Source organism: Pezoporus occidentalis, unplaced genomic scaffold (genome assembly GCF_034315485.1).
Source record: "Pezoporus occidentalis ecotype Australia unplaced genomic scaffold, CSIRO_AGI_Poc_V1 ctg42, whole genome shotgun sequence".
Taxonomy (NCBI): Eukaryota; Metazoa; Chordata; class Aves; order Psittaciformes; family Psittacidae; genus Pezoporus; species Pezoporus occidentalis.
This window is the reverse complement of record NW_026915747.1, coordinates 4810940-4823395: the sequence shown is the minus strand read 5'-3', so window position 1 is coordinate 4823395 and position 12456 is coordinate 4810940. Positions and strand designations below refer to the sequence as shown.

The 12456-nt window shown below is 46.6% G+C and overlaps 1 protein-coding gene across 3 annotated transcripts in view; it reads left to right on the top strand.

Annotated features, from left to right (window-relative positions):
• The window catches only part of PLXNA4 (plexin A4), a 467834-nt gene that overhangs the window by 365423 nt on the left and 89955 nt on the right, over positions 1-12456 (top strand). For all 3 annotated transcript variants that reach the window (XM_062634250.1, XM_062634251.1, XM_062634252.1), the window contains exon 10: positions 6466-6666. In XM_062634250.1, coding sequence (XP_062490234.1) covers positions 6466-6666 — 201 coding nt within the window. The remainder of the gene's footprint in view (positions 1-6465; positions 6667-12456) is intronic.

Genomic DNA, 12456 nt, shown 5'->3' with positions numbered 1-12456 from the left:
CTGTCTGCATGGCCTTGGGGGAGTCACTTGGCTTCTGATCAGTGGGATCCATCAGTGAGCAATGTGAGAGGAGGTTAGTTATCTTCATTCAGCTTCTGCTTTTCGAGTAGCCACTCTTTGGTGATCAGCATCACTCATAGCACTGAGGCCAGGGACTCAAGAGTTTATGGCAGCTGAGCTAATGATCTGCTATTGATCTCTTGATCTCCCTTCCTCCACCAGTGATATCTGTATATGGGTCTGTGCAAACCACCATTGAAGTATGTAGCAACCAGTGTGTACAGAGCTTAAACACAGGCTGAGCACCTGCCACCCTTTCCCAGGCACCAGCATCACATGCTATACCTGACAAAAGAGCCCTGGTATTTGCTCTTGAGTGCATGGAAGACTCTTAACTGGAATGGAGCCACCAGAAGTGACAGCGGTGCATGTACTCACTTATTCCTTTGCTGGCTCTGCATGTGTTTACACTTCCCATAAATCCTGTTGCTTTCTCCTCAGCGGCTGCCTTTGAAGTTCAGAGCATTTTCTTCTTGTATTACTACTTTAGCTGGGACAATAAATAAGCATGCCATCAATCAAACTAACAACACTGTAAACTTAGGAAGTGCAGCTAAAATAGATGGTGCATTAAAAAATTCTTTGACTGGGTGAAGCATTTTTGTAGCTGGTTTGATTGCTGCTGGTGCCGATGTAAATTTGGGAGAAGTATATCCAGAAATTTATGGACTTTGGAATCCTGCCTCCAAAGCATTGACCTGATTCCGCTTTATAACCTAATAACATTCCCCAGCACTGTGGGTGTAAATTTTCAATATAATTTTTATGATGCTAAGAATTAGTGGTGTAATAATGTAAACACAACGTGGACTGTAAGTCACCCCCTTCCCTTCCCTTCCCACACTGGGAATGCCCTGTGCTCCCTGCTGCTTCCCTTCTCCAGATAATCCTGTGGTTGGGAAGTTGCACAAGTGTTTAGAAGTGATTCATCGAAGGAACCAGCTTGTCAGCCCTGGAGCTTGAAGCCGTCTGTCTGCAGCGGTACAGGGCTGCTGCTCTGAACAAGCCTCTGATTTGCTTGGGTGATATCACAGCCCTGACCCAGGGTGGCTGTGCTGAGGTGTGAGAGAGAAGTTCAGAGAACATATTCCAGGCAGTCCCTGCTGCCTCTCATCTGCCAGCTTGTTGCCTTCCTGCTTTTTATCCAGGTGAAATCTGAGTCCCCTAAAAGCAATGAAAAAAACTCCATTATTTTCTTCCTCTTTTCCCCTTTCCTCTTTCTCCTTCCTTCCCTTCCTTTCTCTTTCCCTGTTCTGTTTTGATTTTGATGTTTTTTGGTTCTAATTTCCAGATCATCCAGATGCTGTGGTGTAGATATCTTTATAAAGACGCAATCCCTGCCTCTCACTCCCTCTTAATCAAGACTTAATCCCTTACCCTCTTGGTATGATTACAGCAGAGTGGGAGGATGGGAAAGCCATAGGGAGCACAAGGAAAACAGTACCTTGCAGCTCAGCAGAGCAGAGAAACAAAAGATGTATTGTATTTACATCATATGTGAGTAAATAGCAATCTGAGTGTCATTTCTTGTGCATCCCAAAGGACTTCAGTGAGTAAGTTATGGTCCTCACTTGGATTCACTTTGACGTCATGTTCCTTCTAGGCAAGATGGCTTGGGTAAGGCACAAAGATGGTTGATGAATGAGGGATATTGAAAAATACATCTGAAAAGCCCCTGAGGTTGAAAATGAGGAAATGGATTTTAATGGCAGGAGAAAAGGGGATCTGTATGCTTTGAGATAAGTAGGTAGTCAAAGAGTTGGTGGTGGATGCTACTCATCTGGGAAAGGAAGGGTGAACATCCATTGCCAAAAGTTGAGTTTATCTTGCCAAGGATGCCTGCAGTGCAGTCAGCATTAGTGAGCTCTAGTTTTCTTTTGTAGACAGCAGAGATCCAGGGATCATGAGGGGGTGGTACGAAGGAAAAGTAAGAAAGATTCCCTCACTTGAATGCTTGGAATAACAAGAGATGCACAGGGAAAGACAAGTGAACTGGGACATCAGTGTAAGGTGGAGACTGTTGATAGATGGATGGGTCATTGTATTAAACCTTATAGCAGCCTTGCAGTACCTAAAAAGTGGTCTACGGGAAACCTGGAGAGGGGCTTTGGCCAAGGGGCTGTAGGGACAGGCCAAGGGGAATGGCTTTAACCTGCCAGAGGGGAGACTGAGATGAGCTCTTAGGCAGAAGCTCTTCCCTGTGAGGGTGCTGAGGCGCTGGCACAGGGTGCCCAGAGAAGCTGTGGCTGCCCCATCCCTGGCAGTGTTCAAGGCCAGGTTGGACACAGGGGCTTGGAGCAAGCTGCTCTAGTGGAAGGTGTCCCTGCCTGTGGCAGGGGTTGGAACTGGATGAGCTTTAAGGTCTCTTCCAACACAAATCAGTCTGGGATTCTATGATACTATGATTCACAGATGTTTTGCTGTTCCCATGTAAGATGCCTACCATTCAGAGTAGATCAGACTCATTTGCTTTTGGAAAACAGAAAACACTTTCATGACCCTTGGGGTCATAATTCTGGCTATAAGCAGTAACAGAGACTGAAACCGTGAAAAATAAGATTAGAAGAAAACTCATGCTATATTACAGCATTGTAAAAGAAAGATGCTAACATGCTTCATCCCTAGGAGAGGATGATAACTGTGAGTATCTTGTCAGTCTCCAGCTTATAGTGGAAAAAAAATCTCCACAAAATCATAGGTATATATGTATGAAGCACCATAAAGGAAGCAAACTAATTAGTTCAGGGCTAAGAGCATATAGCCTCAGAGAGGTTTCATTGTCCTCTTTAGAAGAATTCTCATGATGGCTTTCACTGGGGACTCACTCAGGTATAGCTGTGATGAGGGCCATAACACATATGTGAGAGAAAAGGAGAGAAAAGCTTCTCATTTCTGAACTTCATTATTTCAGCAAGTTACAGCAAAACACAATTGCAGACATTCTATGAGGAGTTATAAATAAAGAAAATGAAACTACCATCGACCCAATGAGTACAGTCCATTTCATGCAGTGTTTTACTTGACAACTGGCAGTCTGGTGATTTGAGGTGTACATCGCTACAAGTAATTGCAAGGGTGGAGGATGTTATTGTAAAGAGACTGATTTGAAAGCATTTAAGGAATAGAATGACGTTACATACACAGAATGAATCAAAAAACGGGCACTTTCATATGTGTTGCTCTGGTACAGATTAAGCTGGATTTGAGCTCCTCTGGAATCTGAACCAGCTCCCCTTGGAGTCAGGAGAAAGGCTTCATTTATTATATACCAAAGACAAAAGGGGTGGGATTGTGCCCTTCCTCGGTACAGTTGTTGGCAGTGAATGCTTTTATTTCCCCTACATCATGTGAAAACTCTGCTTTTGCAACCTAGGTGATGTCCATTGCAGAGGAAGGGTGAAGAGAAACTGCCTCTGCTGGAAAATGCCCAGGATAACTCTTTTTAAAGGATCTTCCTGCTTGGATCCTGTGCCAGGGTCTGCTCTGAGCAGGCTGATGTTTTGCTCTCTAAATACATACCTCACCAGGCACCCAAAGCTTGACACAGGTTGCAAAATGAATATCACATCTGAATTCAAACCCAGAGCCTAGTCCAAGCTCAGAGGTTTTATGCAGTACATCACCCAATGAAATTGCCTTTTCCCCTCCCTGTTTCAATTAGAAAGAACATTAGGTCAATCAGATAAAGCCACATTGGGAGGATTTCCTCTTTATGGCGCTTGCCTCTTCAATTATCTATAATGAACTTCCTCACATCACTGCAAAGCTTTTTATATGCAAACGAATCCTGTTTTGGGGCTGCTGCAATCACTGCTTGTTAATGAACTTGAAACAAGTGTTATCAGAAAGGTTACAGCACCAGTGGTGGTGGGGGACAGGATAAAGCTAGACAAGAAAGACCAGCCTGAAGAGCTGGGATTGGCCTGCAGGTAACGTAGTGGACTATCTCCAGCCCCCATCCTCTAGCCCCCTTCAGAGGCTTTTCGATGTTACAGACATCAAGCAAAATGCCCACTCTTGGGAAATGGCTGCTCAGCAGCAGATAGGGCTTTCCCATCCTCCTGTCCCACTGATTCCCTGTGCCAATGCATTTCTCTCTCAACTCCTATAGCTGGGAGGGAAGAAAAATGAGGTGATGCTGCCAAGGTCTTTCCTTATGCCAAGAGACAGAGAGAGGGAGCTGATTCAGAGGCCCCAGGACATGTTGGGAAGATGAAGGGTCAGGGTCAGGGGGTGTTGAAGCCATGCAGTCCCAAATGGTATTTATAGATGTTACCTGCTGGTGTTATCAGAGCTGGAAGCTCTCACTCATATTTTTGCACAGCCTAGACCACCTCCTTCCCTTGCCCTCTGCATTTTCATAACTCTAAGTCACCCAGGGTTAGATTATGCCTCACTTTCTCATGCTGAGTAGCTACTTAAACCTCCACCTAATCCTAACACTGGTGTGCCTTGATACGATAGGACCATTGAACCTGAGGTTAGAAAGGCTTTCTAGACTGTCAAGCCTTACCCTTTTGTCAAGACAAACACTTCTGTGACACCTTAACCATTGTATTCCAGCATTAGTGGTAGTTATATTCCAGTATTAGTGGTTGTCCCTTGAGACAATGTCACAGGGCAGAACAACAGCAAGAGCTTGGAGTATTGGAACAGGGTATAGCTCCTCAAGCACTCCCGGGGGTCCCATACAGCCTCTTTCTGCACTGTGTCTTGTGCCTGATGAGGCATAGAGCAACATCCACCACTCATAGGCTCGACTTTGTGAAGCCTCCTCATGTGTTACTGCTTGTTGAAGTACTGCTCGGCGCCAGCATCCCCAAGGCTGCAGAGTATCATAGTGGTAAAGCTCATTACTGCAATGCAGTACCACACCGGCTTTCTACTTCCAATCCTTACATCATCCAGCCAGGAGACTGGGGAAGGCTTCTGGACTTCACTGCTGCAATGTGCTGTGTGGTTACTGGATTTTCTTCCTGCCCCTGGCCATGGATCAGCTCACACCCGCAGTGTGATGATTGATGGCTCTTGTAATTCTATTCCTGGTTGGCATAACTGCAGATGTTACACGTCTAATCCATTTCTTTATCTTCCTAAGCTATTTGCTTCAGTAAGATGCTTCCACCATCTGCTCTAACCAGTTCCCAGGCTCTCATAAGCCATAAATTCCACTTTTGAACCTTTCAGTCCCTTTCCCTCCTTTCCAGCCCTGGATCAGTGATTCTTCTCTTGCTGTCCCTTACCCACACCTGCAGATTAAACTTGCATCTATTTATGGAAGTTTCCTGTCTCTGCATGCACTGGCTGGATCTGACTTTAACACTGGGCAGTTCAGTCTGAAGTGGTGCTGTTCTCTGGACAGGGTGGCTGCACCATCATGATACCGTGGTGCTCTACAGATAACAAACAGCATGTCCAATACAGTGCAGGGAAGTAAAAAGAGGGGACAGGCTTCCTTTTGGCATCTAGGAAAAGACTTAAAGGGGGGACATCCAGCCACTCAAAAGTGAGCAAGACAGCGTGGTCTGTGCGTTTGGCATGCTTATGTTTTGTAGCCTGTTGCAGTGGGGTTTTAATATCAAACTGCCTTGGATTAGCCAGGCAAATGCTGCGGTCATTTCCTGAGGAGTTGATAGCCTACTGGAATACATGGATTGGCAGCTCGTGGTTGTCTGATTGTGCCACGAAGAAGCAGTGCGCTGCTACTCTATGCTTATTAATGAGACTTTGAATACAGCCTTCTGCATTGCAACTTCAGGTACCCAAAACCTCACCCTGTGAGGCACTGGATTAGCAGCACACACTCAGCATTGCTCCTTTAGTGAGCTGGTGACAAACCTTTCCATGGGATCTCCACGCGCTGTGTAACAGTTGTTTCCTGGGAGCTGGATCCATCTATAATAAATGCTCTGTCCCCTTCTAAGCCAAAACAAACTCTCTTTTTAACAGCCTAGCCTCTGCCTTGCTGGAGCTGGCTGGAGCTGTGCCTCCAAGCAAGGAATTATGCTCAGATTTGTGCTTTATTCACTTCTCATGTCATGGTGTTGCAACTGGGCTAAGTTCCTGGAGGGAACACGATTGCTTTCCAGCTACCTGATTAATGGAACAGGTATTAAAAAGCACCAGAGGTAGCTTCCTTGGATCCGGAAGGTTGCAAGTCTGTAGGGTGAACAAGGGAGATAGGAAAGGATGGTCTGTAAAAGAAATCCTTCCTACCTGTTTATCTCAGCCTTCCTGTCATGCTCCTGGAATACCTTGTAATAGGCTGAGGCCCAGGGAGGTGCAAAGGCTTTGTAATGGGCTGAAGCAAAGTGTGAAGGGAGAAGGTGGAGAAGCATCAGAGGACCCCACCTGGGGCTGGGAAATCCATGTGCTGACTTGGTGCTTTGTCTTCTCTCTCCCTAGGACTGTCCCCAGCTGCTGCAGGCAGGGAAGATCCTGGTGCCGGTGGAGGTGATCAAGCCGATCACATTGAAAGCCAAGAACCTGCCTCAACCACAGTCGGGACAGAGGGGCTACGAGTGCATCTTGAACATCCAGGGCAATGAGCAGAGGGTGCCTGCCTTGAGGTTCAACAGCTCCAGCGTGCAGTGCCAGAACACCTCGGTGAGCAAGCCCTACGTGCTAGGGAGGGATACAGGGGCCAGGGAGGACCAGTAGTTGCTTCTGCCCTTGGATCCCAATATTTGGCAGTACAAGAAGTATGCTCAGGGGTCTGGAGCATCTCTCTTATGAGGAGAGATTGAGGGAGCTGGGCCTGGTTAATCTGGAGAAGAGCAGACTGAGAGGGGATCTCATCAATGCAGATCAATAGCTCAAAGGTGAGTGCCAGGGGGATGGTGCCAGACTCTTCACAGTGGTGCCCAGTGACAGGACAAGGAGCAATGGCCAGAAACTCAAACACAAGAATTTTCACCTCAACATGAGGAAGAACTTTATGTTGATGGTGACAGAGTCCTGGAACAGGCTGCTCACGAGGGTTGTGGACTCTCCCTCTCTGGAGACATTCCAAACCCACCATGGACATGTCCCTGGGTGATCAGCTCTGTGTGGCCCTCCCTTGGCAAGGGGTTGGACTGGATGGTCTCCAGAAGGTCCCTTCCAATCCTGACAGTTCTGTGATTCTGTGAGTAGCCATGACCCTTAGACATTATGGGTCTATGATTCTGTGATTATTATCAGTTTAATCTGCCCCTATCTTCACAGTGCCACATCCTTGTATGCATTCAGAAGGGTTTCTGGAGGGACAGGTCTTCATCTCAAGGCTGAGAGTTGAGTTATTCTGTGGGGTTTTGGTGATGGGACATATAAAACCCCATATAAAGAGTCTGACGGTGACCACCATGTAATGGGTCAAAAGAAGGGTGAAAAGCTGAAGACTTGAGTCAAACTTTCTTCCTGTTGCTCATTCACCACATGACCTTTTGTTAGTCTCTTTGCCTCTGCCCACCTCTGCTTCCCCATCAGCAGTGAAGGACCAGTAACCCCCCCAACCCAGGAGTCACAAAGGTGGTGTCACTGCACCAAAGTTGTTGGGGACAAACGCTGGCATAGAATCATAGAATCACAGAATGGTTTGGGTTGGAAGGGAACTTAAAATCATCCAGCTCCAACCCCTGCCATGGGCAGGGACACCTTCCACTAGAGCAGCTTGCTCCAAGCCCCTGTGTCCAACCTGGCCTTGAACACTGCCAGGGATGGGGCAGCCACAGCTTCTCTGGGCACCCTGTGCCAGTGCCTCAGCACCCTCACAGGGAAGAATTTCTTTATCTCCAACCTGAACGTCCCCTGTTTCAGTCTGAACCCATCACCCCTTGTCCTACCACTACAGTCCCTAATGAAGAGTCCCTCTCCAGCATCCTTGTACCCCCCTTCAGACACTGGAAGCTGCTCTGAGGTCTCCACGCAGCTTCTCTTCTCCAGGCTGAACAGCCGCAGTGTTCTCAGCCTGTCTCATGGGAGGTGCTCTACCTGCCAGCAGCTGTGCATATCTGCAAGAGTGGTCTCTTCAGGAGATTCATGTCTCCAAGATGTACATTTGAGTCATTCTATTGCTGCTACTACGAGATGATTTATTAGTCAAAGAGCTAATTACAGGCTTTAGCCACTTCACTGCAGCTCTGCCACTCCATGCCGGGCAGTGCCTGTTAAAATCCGTCACAACATATCCTGCTGCATTAAGCAGCATGCTGAAGATTACAGGCACTTCACACACTTTATGATCTGTTGCAAACAAGCAGCTTCCTAACCACATTGCTGCATTTATTTCTTTGTCCCCCTGATTTTCATTACTGGTTAGCGGCCTGTGAGCATCCGGGTTTGGCGTTTCGTAAGAATGGATGGCTGGAGAAGTTAAGAAGGCATTACACTTTAAAACAAATTAGGATTTACTTTTACAGCAGCAGAAGGTTGTGGCTAAAGGGGTGTTATATGGATCTGCATAGCGACTACATGTCTGTCCAAAAAGTCTTAGCAAGGAAGAGAGCAGCTACCCTTTAGAGACGCAAATTCTCTGGCACACATAAATAGACATCATCATAAACTACCTCAGGGTGATTTTAAACATAGTGGGGCTGAGCAAGGGATGGGCAGCATCAGCAGTCCTGAACTCAGCATCTGAGTTTGTGATATCCCATAAAAGAGGCTGGTTTTGAGAGGTAATAGTTACTATTCCCATACTACCCCCATGCTCCAAGAGGTTGCTAGTCCCTAGGAGCAGAGACGTGCGCTTCCATAAATCCCCCCATGCGTTTGCTCATGGGGTGTCTGAGTGCTCCAGAAGCACTAGATTGATTTTAATGCTAGTTTTCACAAGCCAGGACACGCAAAGATACTCCTGAGCTACACAGTGTAGCAGGGCTGAGTGTCAGGCTAATGGCAAAGCACTCCATGACCTTGCTGCTGCATGGTGACTGTAGAACGCCAGTCCCATATTTGGTGGTGGCTTGGGTGGACCTCTCTTTTCTACAAGGAGAGATGCTTATTTTGGACCAAATAAACTATTTCAGTATTCTTCCTCCTCTCCCTTTCTCCACCATCTATTCTTTTCCCTTCTCCTTCCTTCCCTTTCCTTTCGAAGGCACTTGGACTCTCTGATTTGAGTTCTTTTTTGCTTTCTTCCCTGAGAAATGTTATTTCATTGTTGCTCTGAATTTGCAGACAGTGGGAGAAGGAGATGTGAAAGGGAGAAACAGACAAAAGAATGACACATTCACACACATACAGAGAGGGAACAGAGAAGCCTTGGCTCTGAGCAGTGGCAGAGGACACAGACAATAGGGAAGGAGTGCTGCAGATATGTCTCCATCATGATTATTTCCTTCCCTGCCAGAATTAGCATTCAGTCTGGAGCCACTGCAATACAATGAGCCTCTGCTCCAAGGGTCACCTGCCTATAGAAACAGATCTATGAGCTTGTTTGTAAATTGAATCAGCTCCCTTTGACAGAGCTTTTTACTCAGCAGAGTTGCTGGATGAGGCACTGAATGTAGCACCTGCATTGCAGGCTTGGAGAAGGTCCAGAGGAGGGTGGGAGGATGTGTTGTGATGGTGTGTCTCTGAAGGGATGCTATCCTGCCAGCAGATCTTTCTGTTGGTGGTGCATGCTAGACTAAGCAATCATTCTTGGCTTGTTTTCCTTCAGAAGCCTCAAGATCTGTCCCCTCCCATTGTACGCTAGGCACTGACGTGCTCAAATTCAGCTCAACTTCTGCGAAATGCAGGGGTTTCCCTGCTTTCACACCAGATAGAATCAGGGAAAAGCCTCAGATTTACACCAGGGATCAGAACCATCTTAAGCAGATGTTTTTCTAAGTGGCTCCAACTTGAGTTAAAGGATGTTATAAGGACACCCAGGTGGGACCAGCCTATCTGATGGTGTGTCAGTGATGTCCTAGCCAGCACTAGGTGCTCAGCAGCCAGCTCAATCTCACCCCTGTCTTTCCTGGAGATATTTCCTCTGATAACAGCAATAAGTCACTGCAGGGCAGCATGCTTCGGGACAATTATTGTTCCTGTCAAGTGGTTTGAGAGTCTCTGGGCTTTGTCCTCTATCACACCCCCCAAGGCATGCAATTATCACTCAGAGAGACACTACCTGCCAGTCCTTATTGCACTTATGATAGCTCTGCCGACAGCCTGGACACAGAGTGATGGGAGGAAATGAAAAGCAGGGGAGCTAAGACGGCATATAAATCAGTAAGTAAAAACATCAGCAGGAGGGGCTGAAATTGCTAGATCTATTAGGGTGGAAAGCGTTCTCCCCAGTGGGAAACACTGGGAGCCCCAGCACGTGCAATCAGCCCCATAATAGCTGCCTTTGGCATGAAGAAGAGGGAGACGGGTGAGTATTAGAATCACAGAATCATAGAATAGTTAGGGTTGTATCATGGTTTAAGCCCAGCCTGTCACTCAGAAACCATGCAGCCGTTCTCTCACTCTTCCACCTTCTTCCCCCAGCTCCCAGAGGGATGGGGAGGAGAATCAAAAGAATGTAACTCCCATGGGTTGAGATAAGAGCAGGCCAGTAACTAAGGTATAACACAAACCACTGCTGCTGCCACCAATGATAATAATGATAAGGGAAATAACAAGGGAAGAGAATACAACCGCTCACCACCCACCGACCGATACCCAGCCCGACCGAGCAGTGATCTAACCCTTCTGGGTAACTGCCCCCAGTTTATAGAGTGGGCTAGTTTGGGTCAGGTGTCCTGTCTCTGCTTCCTCCCGGCTTCCCCTCCTCCCTGGCACAGCATGAGACTCACAAAGTCCTTGCTCAGACTAAACATTGCTAAGCAGTAACTAAAAACATCGGTGTTATCAGCACTGTTCCCAGGCTGAAAGTCAAAACCACAGCACTGCACCAGCTACTAAGAAGGAGAAAAATGACTGCTACTGCTGAACCCAGGACAGGTTGGAAAAGACATTAAGAACATCAAGTTCTAACCCCACTGCCATGGACAGGGACAGATGACCCACCTGACCATGCCATGATCATTGCTATTACCTGTTTCAATGGCTAAGCCCACGTTCTTGTTTGGTATAAGCCTGCCCATTGCCTGGCCTTGGTACACACAAGCAGCACAAGATTTCTAGCAGCAAAATCCCTGTTGATAATTTGCCTCTGGTCTTCTCATTGCATTCACAGGTCTGTGTGTCGTGAGACCCGAGATGTTACAGCTCAAAGTGCTGTGTAACTTCAGGGTGGGAAAAGCAAATATGTTATATCTGTCACATCATCGCACTTGAGCTAAAGATCTCAGTGGCATTTGACTCTGTGGTGTGGCTCACACAGTGGGGGGAATGCTAAAAAACAGAGCTAAGAGCTGAACACAGAGCTGGGAAAAAATGAGGAGCTATTCACAGAGATCCTGGGAAAACACACTTATGGGTGGCCAAAGAGAGACAAGCACAGGGCTGAGTTGTACATCTACTTCTCAGCTATTGTGATGCAGCATGATGATTATTATTAGTATTATTATTATTACTACTACCATGTTATTATTATTATTATCATTATTATTATTAATTTAGCTACATTCAAATATCACAGAGAAATCCCAAGCATGATGTAGGCTGTATTGTCCTGGGTGATACCCAGAATTCTCTCCCAGCTCCAGGAAGCAAAGACTCTAAAGAGATGGAACAACTGTGGGCAAGAAGTTTTCCGCCTATAGTTTATGGCTGGAAAATTGATGCAAAGAGGGATTAAAAGATTAGCACAGGACCACACAAGAAGCTGGTGTAGAGGTACAAGAATCACCAAGCCCAAGCTCTAATCACTGAAGTGGTGTCAGGAAAATAGGCTAACACTAAAATACTGCTAAAATGCTTGAGGTACAAAAGGGAAGCATCATGTAACTGCTTTATGTTTATTGTCCCAAGTCTGTCCAATCCAAACTACCAAAGGGTTTTACCCCGTGATACAGCATCCCAGCAGGATGCAGTGAGAGGTGTGCATGGGATGGCTATGGATTTGCACAAACTGCATAGCTCTGAGGTCTGTAAAGCTGAGTTCCATTAAGGCAGGATGCCTGTAGTAACTGGGTGCCCCAAAAGAACCAGGAATGGCTGAAATGAGAGGTGTTGTTTCATGAAAGCAGCTAATGTTAATAAAGCTGTTGTAGAACTGAGCCTTGATCTTGTGATCTCGGTCCTAGGATAATGAACTTCCATGAGACAAACAGTTGATGGGATTAGAGTGGCTTGTGGACAACGTGTTAAACCACTACCAACATGGCACAATGGCCAAGCGAGGTGATGGGTTCAGCCTGTGTTGCAGGAGACAAAGAACTGGGATTTAGGAGTTCAAAACATTGTTCCTGTGAATTGCAACAGCTCCTTCTAGCAGCTTTTTTTTGGCATTTCCTGGTAAGAGCCAGCCTGCCTTTCTGG